The sequence below is a fragment of the Musca autumnalis genome, unplaced genomic scaffold (assembly GCF_047663935.1).
Source record: "Musca autumnalis isolate F117 unplaced genomic scaffold, ASM4766393v1 scaffold_4, whole genome shotgun sequence".
Taxonomy (NCBI): Eukaryota; Metazoa; Arthropoda; class Insecta; order Diptera; family Muscidae; genus Musca; species Musca autumnalis.
The window spans coordinates 237,783,755-237,806,638 of NW_027411977.1; the positions used below are offsets into that span (position 1 = coordinate 237,783,755).

The 22,884-nt window shown below is 31.0% G+C and overlaps 1 protein-coding gene across 2 annotated transcripts; it reads right to left on the minus strand.

The window, feature by feature from the left end:
- Positions 1-725: 725 nt before the first annotated feature.
- Positions 726-13,846, minus strand: LOC141401676 (phospholipase B1, membrane-associated). 2 transcript variants are annotated; one of them, XM_073982012.1, is made up of 7 exons: positions 13,422-13,846; positions 13,090-13,362; positions 6,913-7,112; positions 6,488-6,828; positions 5,970-6,423; positions 1,436-1,562; positions 726-1,365 (listed from the first exon to the last, which is right to left on the minus strand). In XM_073982012.1, the coding sequence occupies exons 3-7, from the start codon at positions 7,102-7,104 to the stop codon at positions 1,217-1,219; spliced, it is 1,263 nt and encodes a 420-aa protein (XP_073838113.1). In that variant the 5' UTR covers positions 7,105-7,112; positions 13,090-13,362; positions 13,422-13,846; the 3' UTR covers positions 726-1,216. The 2 variants fall into 2 exon arrangements, with proteins under 2 accessions (XP_073838113.1, XP_073838115.1); XM_073982014.1 differs by having other exon boundaries at positions 13,090-13,376.
- Between the last annotated feature and the right edge of the window lie 9,038 nt (positions 13,847-22,884).

Below are 22,884 nucleotides of genomic sequence, written 5' to 3' on the forward strand. Positions count from 1 at the left end.
ATCTGTAGTGAGATTCTCTAAAGCCCTAAACACATCCAACGTTTGATTAAAGTTTTAGCTTCGTTCCCGTACGTTTTAATAGTAAAAATCGTAAAAGAGAGAACTTTAAAAAAATTATTCTCCCATAAAAGTTTTTTGAAAAGTTTTTACAATTTTTATGACTTTTACACATTTTACCCGAAAACCCGTTCCCGTACACAAAAAAGTTGTAAAATGTTCACTTCTCTTTAAACAAAAATGGCGCTGAATGACGCTCTCTTTAAAAACTTTTTACTCGACAAATTTGAGCGTGTAAAAATATAGTAACATGTATGCCGGCGTCTGATTGGCTGGTACGCCGACTTTGACATTTGTTCCAGCTTTTTTGACGTTTTTTCCATTTTTGCGTTCCCGAACTTTTTGAAAAAAACTTTTGTATGACAACAATTTTTCTCTCCTCTCTTTTACGAGTTTTACTATTAAAATGTACGGGAACAAAGCTAATGTCTACGATTTTTGTCGGTAACTCAAAAAATGAGTTAGAGAATCGCACTACAGGTCACGTTCTGTTTTGGTCGAAAATTCTGCAATATGTCAAAATGTTTGTTTACGATTTCATACAATTTATTCACAATAACAAAAAGTTTGACAGATTGAAACCAATCAGCTGGTCGTTTTACAACACCTTATAATTTCATCATGCACTAAACATATTTTTATTAAAAAAGTAAATTGAACAACGATTACCATTTTGCCACTTTTTTATTTTTTTGAAAATATACAAATAAAAAACAATTTTTTTAATAATAAAAAATGTTGCTGGTACTTATCTCTTTATTTCTAAATGTATAAAATATAAACATGATTTATCACAGTTTTTAGAAGAAATGCATGAAATTGACTAAAAATTACAAAACACTGGAGCTGAGCTAATAAAACTCTAATTCAGTTGAGAAATTTCTTGCACATTATGAAATCATGACATATGACATACAATTTGTTGGCTTATTTTTTTTTTCAAAAACAATTTGTATGTCATAATAAATTCTACTCCAAGCTCAACCCTGGGGCTGGATTCTTGTTCTATGAAAATTTGAAATGAAAAATATTTCCTTTATAATTTTTTTTTTTCATTTGACAGTTTTTTCCTTTATAAAAGTTTTCATTTCACATTTTCATAGAAACAGAATTGAGCCCCTGCTCCACTGTTGACAATGATAATTATTCTAAGGACGGCTTAAACTTTAAAATCTTTACGACTATTAACTCTAGTTATAATATATGGATGCTCTTCGGTGGGACACAAAAAATTGTCATAGATATTTGTGTTAAAAGATGATTTGTTATTGGGCATCTCAAAGAGATTATTCCAATAAGAGTTGGCACCTGCAACAAAAAAAATAGCAACAATTAATATTTTTTAATAACAAAAAAAAATATATTTAAAATAACTTACTTGCTGCATGACCCTTTTGACTAATGTGGAAACAATCTTCTGAACTATAGGAGGTATCGGTGTTGCCATTGGGTAATTTTGGAAACACAAAATCTTTGGTAAAATGTTCAATGTTAATGGTGAAAGTCTGAAAAAGAAGAAAATAAAATATTATATACATTTACATACAAAAAAAACGTTGTTATTATAAAATATTTCTACAGAAAAGTTTGTTAGCCGACAACGTTTCTATAGAAAAACTTGTTATCGGACAACTTATACATAGAACAACTTGTTATCGCACAACTTTTCTATAGACAAAGTTGTTATCGGACAACTTTTCTATAGAAAAAGTTATCATCGGACAACTTTTCTATAGAAAAAGTTGTTATTGAATATCTTTTCTACAGAAAAAGTTGTTATCGGACAACTTTTCCATAAAAAAATTGTTGTCGGACAAGTTTTCTATTGAAAAAGTTGTTATCGGACAACTTTTCTATAGAAAAAGTTGTTATCGGACAACTTTTCTATAGAAAAAGTTGTTATCGGACAACTTTTCTATAGATAAAGTTGTTATCGAATAACTTTTTTATGGAAATAGAGGTTATCGAACAACTTTTCTATAGAAAAAGTTGTTATCGACCATCTTTTCTATAGAAGAATTTGTAATCGAACAACTTTTTTATAGAAAAAGTTGTTATCAAACAAATTTTCTATACAAAAAGTTGTTATCGAAAAACTTTTCTATAGAAAAAGTTGTTATCGAAAAATACTTTTCTATACAAAAAGTTGTTATCGAAAAACTTTTCTATAGAAAAAGTTGTTATCGGACTACTTTTCTATAGAAAAAGTTGTTATCGGACAACTTTTCTATAGAAAAAGTTGTTGTCGGACAACTTTTCTTTAGAAAAAGTTGTCATCGGAAAACTTGTCTATAGAAAAAGTTGTTATCGGACAACTTTTCTATAGAAAAAGTTGTTATCGGACAACTTTTCTAAAGAAAAAGTTGTTATCGAAAAATACTTTTCTATAGAAAATATTGTTATCGAACAACTGTTCTTATCGGACAACTTTTCTATAGAAAAATTTGTTATCGAACAACTTTTCTATAGAAAAAGTTGTTATCGGACAACTTTTCTATAGAAAAAGTTGTTATCGAACAACTTTTCTATAGAAAAAGTTGTTATCGAACAACTTTTCTATAGAAAAAGTTGTTATCGGACAACTTTTCTGTTGAAAATGTTGTTATCGAACAACTTTTCTATAGAAAAAGTTGTTATCGGACCACTTTTCTATGGAAAAAGTTGTTATCGGACAAATTTTCTATAGAAAAAGTTGTTTCGGACAACTTTTCTATAGAAAAAGTTGTTATCAGACAATTTTTCTATAGATAAAGTTATTATCGCATAATTTTTCTATAGAAAAGATTGTTATCAGACAATTTTTCTATAAAAAATATGTTATCGAACAACTTTTCTATACAAAAGTTGTTATCGGACAATTTTTCTATAGAAAATGTTGTTATCGAACAAATTTTCTACAGAAAATTTTGCTATCGGACTACTTTTCTATCTAAAAAGTTGTTATCGGACAAATTTTCTATATAAAGAGTTGTTATCGGAAAACTTTTCTATGGAAAAAGTTGTTATCGGACAACGTTGCTATAGAAACAGTTGCTATTGGACAACTTTTTTTATAGAAAAAAAAAAATTATCGAACAACTTTTCTATAGAAAAAGTTGTTATCGGACAACTTTTTTATAGAACTTTTCTATAAAAAAGTGGTTATCGGACAACTTTTCTATAGAATTGTTATTGGACAATTTTCTATAGAAAATGTTGTTATCGGTCAATTTTTCTATAAAAAGAGTTGTTATCGGACAACTTTTCCATGGAAAAAGTTGTTATCGGACAACTTTTCTATAGAAAAAGTTGTTATCGGACAACTTTTCTGTAGAAAATGTTGTTATCGGACAATTTTCTACAGAAAACTTTGTTATCGGACTACTTTTCTACGGAAAAAGTTGTTATCGGACAACTTTTTATAGAAAAAGTTGTTATCGGACAACTTTTCTATAAAAAAAGTTGTTATCGAACAACTTTTCTATAGAAAAAGTTGTTATCGGACAACTTTTTTATAGAAAAAGTTGTTATCGGGCAACTTTTCTATAGAAAAAGTTGTTATCGGACAACTTTTCTATAGGAAAAGTTGTTATCGGACAACTTTTCTATAGAAAAAGTTGTTATCGGACAACTTTTCTATAGAAAAAGTTGTTATCGGACAACTTTTCTATAGAAAAAGTTGTTATCGGACAACTTTTCTATTGAAAAAGTTGTTATCGGACAACTTTTCTATAGAAAATGTTGTTATCGGACAATTTTCTACAGAAAACTTTGTTATCGGACTACTTTTCTATGGAAAAAGTTGTTATCGGACAACTTTTTTATAGAAAAAGTTGTTATCGGACAACTTTTCTATAAAAAAGTTGTTATCGAACAACTTTTCTATAGAAAAAGTTGTTATCGGAAAACTTTTCTATAGAAAAAGTTGTTATCGGACAACTTTTCTATAGAAAAGGTTGTTATCGGACAACTTTTCTATAGAAAAAGTTGTTATCGGACAACTTTTCTATAGAAAAAGTTGTTATCGGACAACTTTTCTATAGAAAAAGTTGTTATCGAACAACTTTTCTATAGAAAAAGTTGTTATCGGACAACTTTTTTCATAGAAAAAGTTGTTATCGGACAGCTTTTTTATAGAAAAAGTTGTTATCGGACAGCTTTTCTATAGACAAATTGTTATCGGACAACTTTTCTATAGAAAAAGTTGTTATCGGACAACTTTTCTATAGATAAAGTTGTTATCGGACAACTTTTCTATAGAAAAAGTTGTTATCGGACAAATTTTCTATAGAAAAAGTTGTTATCGGACAAGTTTTCTATAGAAAAAGTTGTTATCGGACAACTTTTCTATAGATAAAGTTTTTTTCGGACAACTTTTCTATAGAAAAAGTTGTTATCGGACAACTTTTCTATAGAACAAGTTGTTATCGGACATCTTTTCTGTAGAAAAAGTTGTTATCGGACAACTTTTCTATAGAACAAGGTGTTATCGGACAACATTTCTATAGACCAATTGTTATCGGACAACTTTTCTATAGAAAAAGTTGTTGTCGGACAACTTTTCTTTAGAAAAAGTTGTCATCGGAAAACTTGTCTATAGAAAAAGTTGTTATCGGACAACTTTTCTATAGAAAAAGTTGTTGTCGGACAACTTTTTTTAGAAAAATTTGTTATCGGACAACTTTTTTTATAGAAAAAGTTGTTATCGAACAACTTTTCTATAGAAAATACTGTTATCGAACAACTTTTCTATAGAAAATGTTGTTATCGGACAACTTTTCTATAGCAAATGTTGTTATAGGACAACTTTTCTATAGAAAAATTTGTTATCGGACAACTTTTCTATAGAAAAATTTGTTATCGGACAACTTTTCTATAGAAAAATTTGTTATCGGACAACTTTTCTATAGAAAAAGTTGTTATCGGACAACTTTTCTATAGAAAAAGTTGTTATCGGGCAACTTTTCTATAGAAAAAGTTGTTATCGGACAACTTTTCTATAGAACAAGTTGTTATCGGACATCTTTTCTGTAGAAAAAGTTGTTATCGGACAACTTTTCTATAGAACAAGGTGTTATCGGACAACATTTCTATAGACCAATTGTTATCGGACAACTTTTCTATAGAAAAAGTTGTTATCGGACAACTTTTCTATAGAAAAAGCTGTTATCGGACAACTTTTCTATAGAACGAGTTGTTATCGGACAACTTTTCTATAGATAACGTTGTTATCGGACAACTTTTGTATAGAAAAAGTTGTTATCGGACAACTTTTGTATAGAACAAGTTGTTATCGGACAACTTTTCTATAGAACAAGTTGTTATCGAACAACTTTTCTATAGAAAAAGTTGTTATCGGAAAACTTTTCTATAGAAAAAGTTGTTATCGGACAACTTTTCTATAGAAAATATTGTTATCGAACAACTTTTCTATAGAAAATGTTGTTATCGAACAACTTTTCTATAGAAAATGTTGTTATCGAACAACTTTTCTTTGAAAATATTGTTATCGGACAACTTTTCTATAGAAAATGTTGTTATCGAAAAACATTTGTATAGAAAATGTTGTTATCGGTCAACTATTCTCTAGAAAAAGTTGATATCGGAAAGCTTTTCTATAGAAAATTTTATTTTCGACCAAACAAAGGTTTGCGTCTGCAGAAAATGTTGGTATCGAACAAATGTTCTATAGATAAGGTTGTTATCGTATAACTTTTCTACAAAAAATTTTGTCGGTTACTTTTTCTACAGAAAAAGTAGTTATCGATCGCTTTTTTCATTGAAAATTTACTGTCGGTTATTTTTTCTTTACCACCGATAATATTGATACTTGTTTCTGTAGAAAAGCTTCTTATCGATCACTAGTTTTTAGAAACATTTGTTATCGATCTCTTTTCCTTTAATGTTTGCTAATTTTTCGTGTTTATTCTTACCTCACTATTAAACTCCTCCCTATTGGCAATTTCATAATCTTTTCTTATCCATTTCTCCATCAACTTATTCATATACTCCTGGCGCTTCCTCGACTTACCAATAAGGCATGGACATTCGAATGGCAGTGTTATGTGACACTGAGGCGGCAAACCTTTCATCTTTGTCAGCAGTAATAAATTCGGTGCTGGTACAACATTTAACATAAGCCGCGGTACATTATCCCTAAGATAACGATAAGTTTTCAACATATTCTGTTCGTGATAATCGATCGATTTCATTGGATCGGCTAGATAACAAACGTCAGAACAAAAATCATTATTACCAATCAACATGGTTATGAGCTTCCAGTGATGCGTCATATTGACATTGGGATCATGTGACATGCGGGCAACCAAAACCTTGGCCATATAGGGCATGTCACGTGACATGGCGCCCAATTCGGCAACATTGAATCTGAAAACGAAGAATATTAGAACTATTTTTTTTGAGTTGTGTTTGGCCTTTTTATTCAACATACCTTGATGTCCTGTCACGTCCCAAACCATCCTTGAGCGAATAACCATATAGATTTGGATTATATTCCTTGAGAAGATTAGGTATGGTCACATATTGACGCCAATTTCCCAGTCCTCCAATTGACCAAACCACACCTCTGTTCTCATGTATAACTTGCATTAAATTATTGGCTATAACACCATTACCAGCTGTTAAAGAATCGCCCATGGCGGCAATAATATCAATATCGCCAGGTCGTAGGCGATGTACCGAGGTAGGTGGCTGTGGGCTACGTTTTCCCGGTCCCTTGACATCACAAAATTCTTTGGTTGATCTGGAACGTTTATCGGAATGTTGGGTTTTCTAAAGGAAAGGGGAAATTATGAATATAAATGCACGTACTTTAAATATCTAAGCATTTGGATAGACCTAATATTCCCCACTCACCCCTCTCCTTCTATGCAGATCCACATTGCTGGGAACATCACCGGATCTTCCCATTACATTTAAAATTAAAGGGCGTATTAGGCTCACCAAACCACCCAAATTAGTATCGAGCGCTGTTCTTTGGGCTTGAAGAAATTGGACATCGAAAAATGCGCAGTACAACAGAATTGGAAATATATTTCGAAAAAGCATTTCGTTTTCTTTGAAAATAAAAGTAGATAGAAGAAGAATAAAGAAAATAAATTATTAGCGACTTGGCCATTTAAAAGGTTATCGAACTCATTTGTTAAATTCTTCTTAACTTAATTATAATTTTTAAATTTCAAAACAAAATGCCTATATTAGGAAGTGGAGACAAAACAAAAGACACTAATATTTGCCAAAAAATATGAAGATTTAATATCGGTGTTTGTTTCAAATCAATTGCTTCAGCAACTTCTCAAGAATTTCTTTGTTATGTCATTAAATTGAAACACAACTTATATCTGATATTGTTGTTGTCATTTTAATACTTTGTGAATACAAATAAAATTTTTGTAACTTTTTTATACAAGGAAATTGTAGTATTTGTTTTCTTTAATTCTCCCAAATCGTGTTCAAAATAATTGCTTTTATGTTTCGATTTGTTGTTTTTTTTTTTTAAACAAACAAAAAAACTTCATTCATTCAGGCGATATGTCAATTATCGATAGAATGAATGAAATTCTAATTAAATGAGGAACTATGGAAATATTGCATGATGACAAAAAAGATAAAGTGGATAAAGAGGAAACTTCATTTTGAGAATGTGTATAAAGCAATTAAGAGCTTATGGATAATGCGGGTAACAGATAATTAGCGATTTGGATAACATGGATAAGTTGTCATCGGACAACTTTTCTATAGAAAAAGTTGTTATCGGACAACTTTTCTATAGAAACAGTTGTTATCGGACAACTTTTCTATAGAAAAAGTTGTTATCGGACAACTTTTCTATAGAAAAAGTTGTTATCGGACAACTTTTCTATAGAAAAAGTTGTTATCGGACAACTTTTCTATAGAAAAAGTTGTTATCGGACAACTTTTCTATAGAAAAAGTTGTTATCGGACAAGTTGTTATCGGACAAGTTGTTATCGGACAGCTTTTCTATAGAAAAAGTTGTTATCGGACAACTTTTCTATAGAAACAGATGTTGTCGGACAACTTTTCTATAGAAACAGGTGTTATCGGACAACTTTTTTATGGAAAAAGTTGTTATCGCACAACTTTTCAATGGAAAAGTTGTTGTCGGGCACCTTTTCTATAGAAACAGATGTTATCGCACAACTTTTCTATAAAAAAAAGTTGTTATAGGACAACTTTTCTATAGAAAAAGTTGTTATCGGACAACTTTTCAATAGAACAAGTTGCTATCGGACAACTTTTCAATAGAAAAAAGTTGTTATTGGACAAATTTTCAATAGAAAAAAGTTGTTATTGGACAACTTTTCAATAGAAAAAAGTTGTTATCGGACAACTTTTCTACAGAAAAATTGTTATCGGACAACTTTTCTACAGAAAAATTGTTATCGGACAACTTTTCTACAGAAAAATTGTTATCGGACAACTTTTCTATAGAAAAAGTTGTTATCGGACAACTCTTCTATAGAAAAAGTTGTTATCGGACAACTTTCCTATAGAAAAAGTTGTTATCAGAAAACTTTTCTATAGAAAAAGTTGTTATCGGACAACTTTTCTATAGCAAAAGTTGTTATCAGACAACTTCCTATAGAAAAAGTTGTTATCGGATAACTTTTCTGTAGAAAAAGTTGTTATCGGACAGCTTTTCTATAGAAAAAGTTGTAATCGGACAACGTTCCAATAGAAAAAGTTGTTATCGGACAACTTTTCTATAAAAAAAAAGTTTTATCGGACAACTTTTCTATGGAAAAATATATTATCGAACCTCTTTTCTATAGAGAAAGATGTTATCGGACAACTTTTCAATAGAAAAAGTTGCTATCGGACAACTTTTCTATGGAAAAATATATTATCGAACCTCTTTTCTATAGAAGAAATTGTTATCGGACAACTTTTCTATAGAAAAAGTTGTTATGGGACAACTTCTATTTCTATTCTATCGGACAACTTCTATAGAAAAGGTTGTTATTGGACAACTTTTCTATAGAAAAGGTTGTTATCGGACAACTTTTCTATAGAAAAGATTGTTATCGGACAACTTTTCAATAAAAATAGTTCTTATCGGACAACTTTTCTATAGGAAGAGTTGTTGTCGGACAACGTTTCTATAGGAAAAGTTGTTATCGGACAACTTTTCTATAAAACAGTTGTTATCGGACAACTTTTCTATAGAAAAAGTTGTTATCGGACAACTTTGTTATCGGACAACTTTTCTATAGAAAATGTTGTTATCGGACAACGTTTCTATAGAAAAAGTTGTTATCAGACAACTTTTCTATAGAAAATTTGTTATCGGACAATTTTTCTATAAAAAAGTTGTTATCGGACAACATTCCTATAGAAAAAGTTGTTATCGGACAACTTTTTTATAGAAAAAGTTGTTATCGGACAACTTATCTATAGAAGAAGTTTTTATCAGAAAACTTTTCTATAGAAAAAAATTGTTATCGGACAGCTTTTCTATGGAAAAAGTTGTTATCGGACAACCTTCCTAATAGAAACTGTTGTTATCGGACACGTTTCCTTTAGAAAATGTTGTTACCATGCTGAGCAGAAATATTCCAATGACTTAAGCAACAAACTTCATTCTACAACGGTTGAAATCATTCCTCGTGTTTGTTTCTTAAGTCTTTTGTTTTTAATAATGTTTTTACATTTTTAAGAGGAAAATAAAACAAATTTTGATCTAATTTCAAAATATTCCACCAAGAAATGGAAACTTATATACATACATACATACATTTTGCGCAGACTTTGCCTATGCACTTTCACGATAAATGTATGCATCCAATATTTGAATATTAATTAATATATAATATTTCATAAAACCAGTTTAAATGATCTAACGGTTCTCCCTCTCTATTCCTTCAACACAATGGAAATGACGATAATTTCTAATCTGAAGGTTATTATAATCAAAACAAATTTTGTAAATAAGCAAAAAATATTCAAATATTCGCATCTTCACGCAGTTTTGTTCAGGCAATAGTTTGTTATTATTGTTGTTTTATTTGACTTTTGTTTACATGGCGTGCTGTTTGTTTTGTTTTTTTTTTTTGTTTGTTAATATTGATTTAACATGTTAATGTTAATTTCAGCATTTAACAGAAGCTTGTTAGTAGTTATAAAAATGGGCGAATAGTTCTAGAAAAAAAAAAAAATAATAAAAACAATGGTTTTAATTTATTACGTTGGAGCTAATGATGGTTTTAAATGGTGATTTTTTAAAGAATTTTCTGAGCTAACTTGTGACTAATAAAAATAATTTTTCTGAGGTAACCTCTGACCAAAAAAAGTTGATTTTTTAAAGAATTTTTCTGAGCTATCATCTGACCAATAAAATTTGATTTTTTAAGATTTTTTCTGATCTAACCTCGAACTAATAAAAGTTGATTTTTTAAAGAATTTTTCTGAGCTAACCTCTGATCAATAAAAGTTGATTTTTTAAGGAATTTTTCTGAGCTAACCTCTGACCAATAAAAGTTGATTTTTTAAAGAATTTTTCTGATCTTACCTCTGGCCAATAAAAGTTGATTTTTTAAAGAATTTTTCTGAGCTAACCTCTGACCAGTAAAAGTTAATTTTTTAAAGAATTTTTCTGACCTAAGCTCTAACCAACAAAAGTTGATTTTTTTAAGAATTTTTCTGTGCTAACCTCCGGCCAATAAAAGTTGATTTTTTAAAGAATTTTTCTGAGCTAACCTCTGACCAATAAAAGCAGATTTTTTTAAAGAATTTTTCTGAGCTAACCTCTGACCAATAAAAGTTGATTTTTTAAGGAAATTTTCTGAGCTAACCTCTGACCAATAAAATTTGATTTTTTAAAGAATTTTTCTGAGCTAACCTCTGACCAATAAAAGTTGATTTTTTTAAGAATTTTTCTGAGCTAACCTCTGACCAATAAAAGTTGATTTTTTAAAGAATTTTTCTGAGCTAACCTCTGACCAATAAAAGTTGATTTTTTTTAAGAATTTTTCTGAGCTAACCTCTGACCAAAAAAAAAAATTACCTCTGACCAATAAAAGTTGATTTTTTTAAGAATTTTTCTGAGCTAACCTCTGACCAATAAAAGTTGATTTTTTTAAGAATTTTTCTGACCTTACCTCTGACCAATAAAAGTTGATTTTTTCAAGAATTTTTTTGAGCTAACCTCTGACCAATAAAAGTTGATTTTTTTTAAGAATTTTTCTGAGCTAACCTCTGACCAATAAAAGTTGATTTTTTAAAGAATTTTTCTGAGCTAACCTCTGACCAATAAAAGTTGATTTTTTAAAGAATTTTTCTTTAATTTTTCTGAGCTAACCTCTGACCAATAAAAGTTGATTTTTTAAATAATTTTTCTGAGCTAACCTCTGACCAACAAAAGTTGATTTTTTGAAGAATTTTTCTGAGCTAACCTCCGGCCAATAAAAGTTGATTATTTAAAGAATTTTTCTGTGCTAACCTCCGGCCAATAAAAGTTGATTTTTTAAAGAATTTTTCTGAGCTAACCTCTGACCAATAAAAATTGATTTTTTGAAGAATTTTTCTGAGCTAACCTCTGACCAATAAAAGTTGATTATTTAAAGAATTTTTCTGAGCTAACCTCTGACCAATAAAAAATAATTTTTTAAAGAATTTTTCTGAGCTAACCTCTGACCAATAAAAATTGATTTTCTAAAGAATTTTTCTGAGCTAACCTCAGACCAATAAAAATTGATTTTTTGACGAATTTTTCTGGGCTAACCTCTGACCAATAAAAGTTGATTATTTAAAGAATTTTTCTGAGCTAACCTCAGACCAACAAAAATTGATTTTTTGAAGAATTTTTCTGAGCTAACCTCCGGCCAATAAAAGTTGATTATTTAAAGAATTTTTCTGTGCTAACCTCCGGCCAATAAAAGTTGATTTTTTAAAGAATTTTTCTGAGCTAACCTCTGACCAATAAAAATTGATTTTTTGAAGAATTTTTCTGAGCTAACCTCTGACCAATAAAAGTTGATTATTTAAAGAATTTTTCTGAGCTAACCTCTGACCAATAAAAGTTGATTTTTTAAGGAATTTTTCTGAGCTAACCTTTGACCAATAAAAATTGTTTTTTTAAAGAATTTTTCTGAGCTAACCTCTAGCCAATAAAATTTGATTTTTTAAAGAATTTTTCTGGGCTAACCTTCGGCCAATAAAAGTTGATTTTTTAAGAATTTTTCCAGAGCTTACCTCCGGCCAATAAAATGCGACTTTTAAGGAATTTTTCTGAGCTAACTTCCGGCCAATAAAAGTTGATTTTTTAAATAATTTTTCTGAGCTAACCTCCGGCCAATAAAAGTTGATTTTTTAAAGAATTTTTCTGAGCTAACCTCTGACCAATAAAAGGTGACTTTTTAAGAATTTTTCTGGGCTAACCTCCGGCCAATAAAAGTTGATTTTTTAAAGAATTTTTCTGAGCTATCCTCCGGCCAATAAAAGTTGATTTTTCAAAGAATTTTTCTGAGCTAACCTCTGACCAATAAAAGTTAATTTTTTCAAGATTTTTTCTGACCTAACCTCTGACCAATAAAATTTGATTTTTAAAGAATTTTTCTGAGCTAACCTCTGACCAAAAAAAGTTGATTTTTTAAAAAAATTTTCTGGGCTAACCTTCGGCCAATAAAAGTTGATTTTTTCAAGAATTTTTCTGAGCTAACCTCTGACCAATAAAAGTTGATTTTTCCAAGAATTTTTCTGGGCTAACCTTCGGCCAATAAAAGTTGATTTTTTAAAGAATTTTTCCTGAGCTTACCTCCGGCCAATAAAATGCGACTTTTAAGGAATTTTTCTGAGCTAACATCCGGTCAATAAAAGTTGATTTTAACACAGTTTTCTGTCCTAACCTCTGGCCAATGAAAAGTGATTTTAAGAATTTTTCGGACCAATAAAATGCAATTTTGTTGAGAATTTTTTTTTAATTTTTTTTAACACATTAGGTTTGAACGCTGTTTTTTAGAGCCACATTGCACAATGCACATAATTTTTAGTTTCCACACCTCGGATTGACTTACTTTTATTTTAGATAATAACAAAATAAATTTGTTGATTTTTATTTTTTTAATTATTTTTTTTTTATTTTTTACTTTTAATATTTTTTAATTATTTTTCTCTTTTTAATCCGTTATAATTTCGTTTTGATTATTTTTTTTTCTTTGTTCTTCAACTTTTTGCACAAACGCGTCCTTCGCCCAACAAGCAACGACTGAACACTACCGCTGCATTACTGTGCTATAGAATCCGTTGTCGTCTTCTTCCCAATCCAATGCCGATCGCAAAGCAGAATACTAGAAAATATATTCTGAATGTGATTATTTTTATAGATCTCAATATTCTATACACTCACTTATACACACACGCACACATGTCCACGGAAAGACATCTTTTTGGATGGATAGCAAAATCATCTATCCGCTGCTTGCCTTTCAAAGTTGCCGGTAGTTATGCTTCACCCGCCACACACACTTGTCTTTTGCGGATTTTTGATTTTTTTGGTGATTTTATTCTTCAGTCTACAATTGTGACGTGATTGCGTTTATTCTGAGTTCCACTGGCAGTGCTACACACTCGCCTCTTTCTCCATCTGATTAGCAGCTAGAAGTAGACGTAAGAAAAAAAGTTGAAACCACGGTAAAGAAGAACAATGAGCAACAATTCTTTTAGGGGGAAAAAGTGCTGCGAACGTTAAATGCTTATCAATTTCAACAAATTGACAGGGCACCAAAACAATGCGGCTGTCATCCCCATAGCGTTATCATCGATCAAAAGCCAGTATTACAACAACAATAACGGTTATGGGGTATAAAGTTTGTTTTTTGCACATTTAATGTAAATCAATATGAGGGGGAGGCACGATAAGTTAAGGGTATATAAGGGTCAGAAGATACCACAGAAGAATCCAGAAAAATCCTTAAAAATAATCAACTTTTATTGGTAAGAGGTTAGATCAGAAAAATTCTTTAAAAAATCAATTTTTATTGGTCAGAGGTTAGCTCAGAAAAGTTCTTTAAAAAATCAACTTTTATTGGTCAGAGGTTAGCTCAGAAAAATTCGTTAAAAAATCAACTTTTATTAGTCAGAGGTTAGCTCAGAGAAATTCTTTAAAAATCAACTTTTAGTGGTCAGAGGTTAGCTCAGAAAAATTCGTTAAAAAATCAACTTTTATTAGTCAGAGGTTAGCTCAGAGAAATTCTTTAAAAAATCAACTTTTATTGGTCAGAGGTTAGCCCAGAAAAATTCTTTAAAAAATCAACTTTTATTGGTCAGAGGTTAGCTCAGAAAACTTTTTTAAAAAATCAACTTTTATTGGCCACAGGTTAGCTCAGAAAAATTCTTTAAAAAATCAACTTTTATTGGTCAGAGGTTAGCTCAGAAAAATTCTTTAAAAAATCAACTTTTATTCGTCAGAGGTTAGCTCAGAAAAATTCTTTAAAAAATCAACTTTTATTGGTCAAAGGTTAGCTCAGAAAAATTCTTTAAATAATCAACTTTTATTGGTCAAAGCTTAGCTCAGAAAATTTTTTTTAAAAAATCTACTTTTAATGGTCAGAGGTTAGCCTAGAAAAAGTCGTTAAAAAACATCCTTTCCCTTCTAAACCCACCCTCTTTTTTTCTCTCGCCTGTATAAGAAGAACTAAAATACTTCTCATGATGACAAGTAAAGTGGTGACAAATGACAACAGCAAATAGTTGGTTGTTTAAATTCATGTATGGTAATTAATTAAATATTTCAACGACGTGCGTTTTATAAATTAAAAACACAATTTTTTGCTACTGCTGCTGCCGACAACTGTCGTCTGGAAGTCAGTCAGCCAGCCAGCCTTATTAAAAATTTATAACTGTTTGAATAAATATCAGTTGGTTGTGACGTATTGCGTGGTCTGTATGTTTTGCTTCTGGATTACGAAGTGATGTTGACAGTTTTTTATCACACATCCAAATCCTCCACTTGGGTGATGAAAGTAAGTTGTAACAAATTATATTTTATTGAAATATAAATAAGATTGACTAATTAAAAAGTATTTAATGAGCAGTTAATTACAAAGTATTTTATAGATCGGCTTTTAATTGGTTTTTTTTCAGGCAACATTTCTATAGCAAATGTTGTTATCGAACAACATTTCTATAGAACATGTTGTTATCGCACAACATTTCTATAGAAAATGTTGTTATCGGACAACTTTTCTATAGAAAATTTTGTTATCGGACAACATTCCTATAGAAAATGTTGTTATCGGACAACATTTCTATAGAAAATGTTGTTATCGGACAACATTTCTATAGAAAATGTTGTTATCGAACAATATTCTATAGAAAATTGTGATATCGGACAACATTACTATGGAAAATGTTGTTATCAGACAACATTTTTATAGAAAAAGTTGTTATCGGACCACTTTTTTATAAAAAATGTTGTTATAGGACAACATCTTTATAGAAAATGATGTCGTCGGAAAAATTTTTATAGAAAAAGTTGTTAGCGAACAACATTTCTATAGAAAATGTTGTTATCGGAAAACACTTCTATACAAAATGTTGTTATCGGACAACATTTCTATAGAAAATGTTGTTGCCGGACAATATTTCTATAGAAATTTTGCTATAGAAAATGTTGGTTTGTTCCAGAACTGCAAGAATCTACTAATTTTTACTATTTTTTCCGATAACATTAAGGGAAAAATGCTATCGTAGTAAAAAATAGTAGCTTCTTGCAGGTTCTGGAACAGAGCAAACATTTCTATAGAAAATGTTGTTATCGGACAACATTTCTATAGAAAATGTTGTTATCGGACAACATTTCTATAGAAAATGTTGTTATCGGACAACATTTCTATAGAAAATGTTGTTATCGAACAACATTTCTATAGAAAATTGTGATATCGGACAACATTTCTTTAGAAAATGTTGTTATCGGACAACATTTATACAGAAAATGTCGTTATCGGACAACATTTCCATAGAAAATATTGTTATCGGACAACATATCTATAGAACATGTTGTTATCGGACAATATTTCTAGATAACATGTTGTTATTTGACAGCATTTCTATAGAAAATTTTGTTATCGAACAAAATTTCTATAGAAAATATTATCGAACAACATTTCTATAGAAAATGTAGTTGTCGGACAACATTTCTAACGAAACCGTTGTTATCGAACAACTGCTGAATGATCTCTCACGTTCATGGATGATTGAAAAATCCACAATTAGTGTTTTTTTCGATTACCAGAATTGTCCATATGTGAAATCATCGATTTGCAACTATTTACTTTTATTAGCATAATTAGATAAACATTTCAAATAAAAATTAATTTCCGATTCGAAGCTCATTGCACCCATCAAATTGACGCTCAAACACAGATCTTACAATTTAAGTAAACATCTCAAAGTTTAATCTGACATTTTTTGTCAAAAATCTTTAGCCACAATTAATTAATTAGTAACCAACAAGAACAAAACGAAACTCATCCATCATATTTTCTGCAAAACCATCATTTCAAATACAAAACAAAAAGTTGTGAAAACAGTAAAAAGAATAACATTTTTTATTGCAACCAGCAAATCTGTTTTGAAATCTTTAACATTTGCCGATTAGTGCGGAAGAATGATATTTGCAAAAATAACTTTTCTGGCACGAATCGTGCTTCAAAAAAAAAAATGAACTGACAATAACCTATCAAACACTCAAAATTAATCCCATTAATGATGTGCCGAATTTTTTTCACACACTTTAATTAAACAATTTATTTTTTGTTGTATATATTTTTATATACAATAATATATAAATAAATATATTTTTTGCGATGAAATATCTCCACTTAATGAGATTAATTTAAGCAATTTTAACATGTCATTCACTTTTAACTTCCACCTTTTGAGAAGCAAATTTTTTTCACATCTTCTAGGTAATTTTACATTTCAAAATAAGTACTAAAACCAATTAAATTCATATCAATTCCTCCCAATTTAGGTAGCAAAACATCGCAACACATTAAACCGCAATACTAAGACATGCTGTTCTGACATGCATTACGTCGTTAAACGGTTTAAGTTAAGTTGTCACGCTTCAATTTCAAGTGCATGGCCAATAACAGAAATAACCGGCTACCATTCTAGCAGGTTAGTCGTTCACAACTGATTCATAGAAAGCCAGTTGGTATGATCGACGTCATAACTAAATAATAAAAAATTAACAACATGCAATGTCTGTTATTGTTACCTCATGGATTATTGATGTTGTTAACATTACGATTACCATACAAATTTGTAATCCGAAAGGTGTGGAAAATTAGACAAATTAACAACTTGGGACATTTACTCTTTTACTTTATGTTCAGGTGTAATCAGAATAATAAACAAGTGCTCTGTTCTAGAACCTGCAAGAAGCTACCACTTTTTACTACGATAACATTTTTTCCCTTTATGTCATCGAAAAAATAGTAAAACTTAGTATATTCTTGCTGTACTGGAACAGACCAATATATTCTTAAAATTAAATATATTATTTACTAGGCTTTTACACAAGACAATTTCTCTCAGAATACATCTCTGAGTTACTAACACATACAGACATTTGTCGTTTGTCTCCCAGCTGTCCATCATTTTTTGACAGACAGTAGGGTTAACAAATTTTGGACATTATTGTAAAAATAATTAAGACAATAATTGAAATGTGTTGAAAACATAAGAACATCAACAATATCAAAACATGTGATGGAAACCAAAAAGAAATCGATGATTTTTATTCATAATTTTACAACTGTTTTGGAAGTTGTCTGAACTCAACTGTCCTATCATGTGTAAATACAGGGTTAGGGTCTAAAGGACCAGTAAACGTGGAATATTTTTTAGGAGTCTAATAATTAATTTATCTCTAGCACACGAATTTTGCGAAAAATACTTCTTATAGTACGTTTATATATAAGAGGATTTAACAAACCCACTGGGTTTCAAGTGTCAATTCCTTTGTCGTATACTTCAAATAAATCCTCATTAAGAAGTTTAACCCTGCAAAAGGCTATAATATAAAGAGCATATTATACTATTCGACAGATATTCTATGGAGTTGACAAATTATTTTTTTAAAACACCTTTAATGTAAATTTGTTGTTACAAACATTTCACCTTAAGTTTTTTTACACTAACGCTTAGCAAAATGATAACTGGTGTATCTCGATTCCATTTGACGCAAAATGTATGAAAACATCTGTCAAAAACTCATCAATATAGAGCCCTTATAAAAAAATAAACATCAGTATAAACGTGTTTTTAGTATTTTGTTCCACGATCCATTGAACGTACGAGTGTTGCCAGCATACATACGCTAGACCGCCCCCACCCCCTTTACATGGCGTTTACACCAGACAGATACAACTCTGACTTGCTAACACATACTACATACATTTGTCGTTTGTCTCCCAGCTGTCCATCATTTTTTGACATTTTTGTAAAAATAAGTGAGATTAATGTCTGATTTAGACTATGCTGGATTTAGCAAATCCAGTGGATTTAAGATGTCATTTTCATACAAAATTGGTCTGTTCCAGTACTACACATTTCTACACATTTTTACTCCGATAACCGATTTTTCCTTTATGTTATCGAAAAAAATAGTAAAAATGTGTAGAAATGTGCAGTACTGGAACAGACCACATATGTCAAATAAAACCAGATAATTGCTAAATCCAGCGTAGTCTAAATGGACTTTAAGGCACATTTATAGAAGGTAGAAGTGGCAATCATCTGTATTTTGACTTTTTTTTTTTTGTAAATTTGGTTTTCAACATGTAATCATGTAATATTTAGGCCGCCATCAGACCATCTGCTTTTTCACATGTATGACATCAGCTGTTCTGTATATTAGTATACCCAAAGTGACAACATACATGTGAAAAAGCAGATGGTCTGATGGCGGCCTTAGTGGTTGCCTGATGACTGACAAAAGTGAATGGCCACACTGGCAAGCAACCGATTATTTGAGCAAAATTGACAGTCAAAACTGATCGTGTGTACCCCACTTTATAGGTTTGGCCCTATAATGGCACAATTATAAAGGTAGTGATATCGCACCAGCTGTTCGAATATGAAGTGTCAAATCCCTCTATAAAAAAATATTTGCTCTGTTCCAGAACCTGCAAGAAGCTACCCTTTTTTACTACGATAACATTTTTTCCTTTGTGTTATCGGAAAAAATAGTAAAAATTAGTAGATTCTTGCAGTTCTGGAACATACCCAGCAAAAAATTTTGGAAGTTGTGCAATTGGAGGTATGATTTCACAACATCTTTCGATGTAGTCCAACAGAGTTATAAGAAATGCACTCCGTTCGATACATTTTATAAGTAGTTGCTGTAGAGATCCCTACAGAAAAAACAGTTGTTTGATCCCTACACATTTCTTCATAAGATAAACAAGAGTGTATACATTTCGGAGAATTTGTTATAAAATAAAGAAATAAAAACTGAAGTTGCAAACATTTTTGCTGTAATTCACGAGACGGAAATTGTTAATGGAGTGAAGTGCAGTTGGAGTCCATGTCGAAAGCTGAACTAGTGATGGGAAGTCAATATAAAAACCTTTAGTATGATGAAGCAAAATCAGATGCGCTTGGATTAATTGGAAAACGGAGAAAGTAAACTCAAATGTGATTGAATTTAATGGAAACTTTTTTAATTTGTGTTTAATAAAGTTCTTTGCATTCTTGTTTTATACAAATAATAAATGCATTTTATTTATTCTGCGATATTTCGCAATAGCTTGCATTTTTACTGCATATTTGGATTGATTAAAAACACAATCCGAAGAGTGCCCTTAAATTCAATCCAAAATACTACATAAAAAGTTGTGATTTGGATCGAAAACAGAGTGCATCCTAGCTGTGTGCCGTGGAAGCAAAATGGAGTGCATCCTAGCTGCGCGCTCTCTTGTAAAATTCATAAGTGAATTCATAGGAAAAGATGTGCTCCAACAGCAAATGTACTGTACACTTGTAGTGATTCTACTGCATCCGTGGATGCAAACTTTTTGCTGGGTACTGTTACGAATGTAACTGATAGGTTTAAGTTAATTTAGTTTAATTTCCGTTAATTTAAAAATTTGAATTGTAACGTAAAGTTTTTATTACTCAGTTACTTTATTTAAGCAACAACAACTACCATGTAGAATTCTCTTCATCATTCTAGTTCTTACTTTGCCTTTTATTAATGTGCTTTTGTTTGTTCTCCATAATCATGTAATTATCGTTTAGTGTCCATTTCTTATTTCTTGCATTTGTTTGTTGTTGTAATTACGTCATTAGTGTGCTTGTCCAATTGTATTTATCTTCCCTCATGTATGTGAGTATGGTTGTTCGCTTAGGCCTCCATCAGACCATCTGCTTTTTCACATGTAAGACATCAGCTGTTCTGTATATTAGTATACCCAAAGTGACAACTTCTTCTTCTTTATTTGCATATCCGTTGTTCGGATGTTAAGCGATCATACATTTTGTTACATTCTTATTGGAAATATTTATTTTATGTGGAAAGCGATAGTTGTCTGTTTTTAGCTGCTGTAAGAAGACTGAGTTCATCACGGTATCCGGTCCAGTCTTGAATATTTTTTAGCCAGGACAGTTCTCTTCGACCTCTACAACGTCTTCCTTCAACTTGGGATTTGAGAATTATCTGCAGTATCTTATATTTATTGTTCCTCATCAAATGTCCCAAATAAGAAATTTTTCGGGTTTTGATGGTTTTCATTAACTGTCGTTGTTCATTAATTCTTCTTAAGACTTCGGTATTTGACACTCGATCGGTCCATGGAATTTTGAGCACACGTCGGTATGTCCACATTTCAAAAGCTTCCAGTTTCTTCTCGTCTGCTGATTTTACAGTCCATGTTTCAGCACCGTATAATAGAACTGACCATACATAGCATTTGATAAACCGTTTTTTAAGTTCAATATTGATGTCGTGGCTGTTTAGTACTTTTTTGTACTTGAGAAACGCTTCTCTCGCCATTTCTATCCGACATCTTATTTCTTTAGAAGACTCCCATTGCTCATTTAATTGCACTCCCAAGTATTTATACGATTTTACTCTCTCTATTTCTGATTCACTGATTTTTAGTGAGGAGTCGTAAACATTGTTACTTTTACTAATGATCATAAATTTTGTCTTATTGAGATTAATATGTAATCCGTACGAATTACTTGTTTCGTTGAGAGAATTAAGGAGATTTTGGAGGCCACCTAAAGAGCTCGCTACTATCATTGTGTCATCAGCGTATCGTATATTGTTAATGAATTGCCCATGTATTTTTATTCCAATCCTCTTTCCTTCTACACACTCTCGAAAAATCTGTTCCGCATATATATTAAATAATAATGGTGAGAGTATACACCCCTGTCGAACACCTTTGGATATTGTTATTTCATCGGATGTTTCACCGGATACTTCTACTGATGCTGTCTGGTTCCAGTAAAGATTTTTTATGCATCTTAGTTCTTTGGGTTCAATACCTATTGATGTTAAAATTTCAACCAGTTTGTCGTGTCGAACTGTGTCAAATGCCTTTTCGTAGTCCACGAAACAAATAAATATGTCTTTTTGGACATCGCGACACTTCTGGATGAGCACTTGAACACCAAGCAGTGCTTCCCGGGTTCCCATTCCCTCCTTAAATCCAAATTGGGTTTCTCCCATTGCTGCTTCACATTTAGTGTATATTCTTTTGTGAATAATACGTAAAAAAATTTTTAAGGCGTGACTCATTAGACTAATTATTCTATAATCGTTGCAATTCCTGGCGTTTGCTTTCTTTGGTATGGGAACAAATGTAGATTTCAGCCAATCTCGTGGATATTGTCCTGTGTCGTATATATCGTTGAAGAGTTTCACAAACAGTTGTATATTATTTTCATCTATTAATTTGAGCAATTCAGCGGGAATTTCGTCTGGTCCCACAGCTTTTCTGTCCTTCAGGGTTTTTATTGCATAGACGACTTCTTCTTTGGTAATAGGATTTTCACTTTCAAGGGAATTTTCATTGCGATTATAGTCTGATCTGTTCTGATCTGTAAACAATTTTGATATGTATTCCTTCCATACTTGCTTTTGTTTTGAGATTTCAAAAACGGGTTGGTTGTTATCGTCAAAGAGTATATTTGGCGGTTTTCTTCTGTATATTCCGGCTGTTTCTTTCAGCTTTTTGTGCAAATTAAAGTCGTCGTGGAGTGTTTGCAGGGCTTCAATTTCTTCACATTTACGTTTGATTTGTTCATTTTTAGCGATGCGCGTTGCGATTCTTATTTCTTTATTGACTTCCCAATATCTTTCAAAGTTTACGTTTTTGAATTTTTTCCGTTCTAATCGAAGTTCTCTGATTTCATCAGTCATCCACTCTTCATATTTTGGGGCTGGATCCTTTTTTAAAGTATTTCTGATAGTATTTTTGATAATATCCTTAACATCATTCCATACCGTTTCTATACCATCTTGCTGGATTATTCTGAGGTCGGAGTTAATAGTGTCCGCAACTGCTCGTCTAATTATGGGATTGCTTAATTTATTGATATCGGGTTTCGGTACATTCTTTTTACGTCTAATTGTTGCCAGCTTTGTCCGAACATTTGCCATAAGAAGGTTGTGATCTGATGGTATCTCCGCTCCAGGATATGTAGAGCATTTTGTTATACAGGAGCTAAAACGTCTGTTAATCAGAATATAATCTATTTGATTACGAACCACATTATTTATATGGTCCCGTGGGGATTTCCATGTATATAATCTTCTTGGATGGAGTTGAAATAGTGTATTTGATATTACA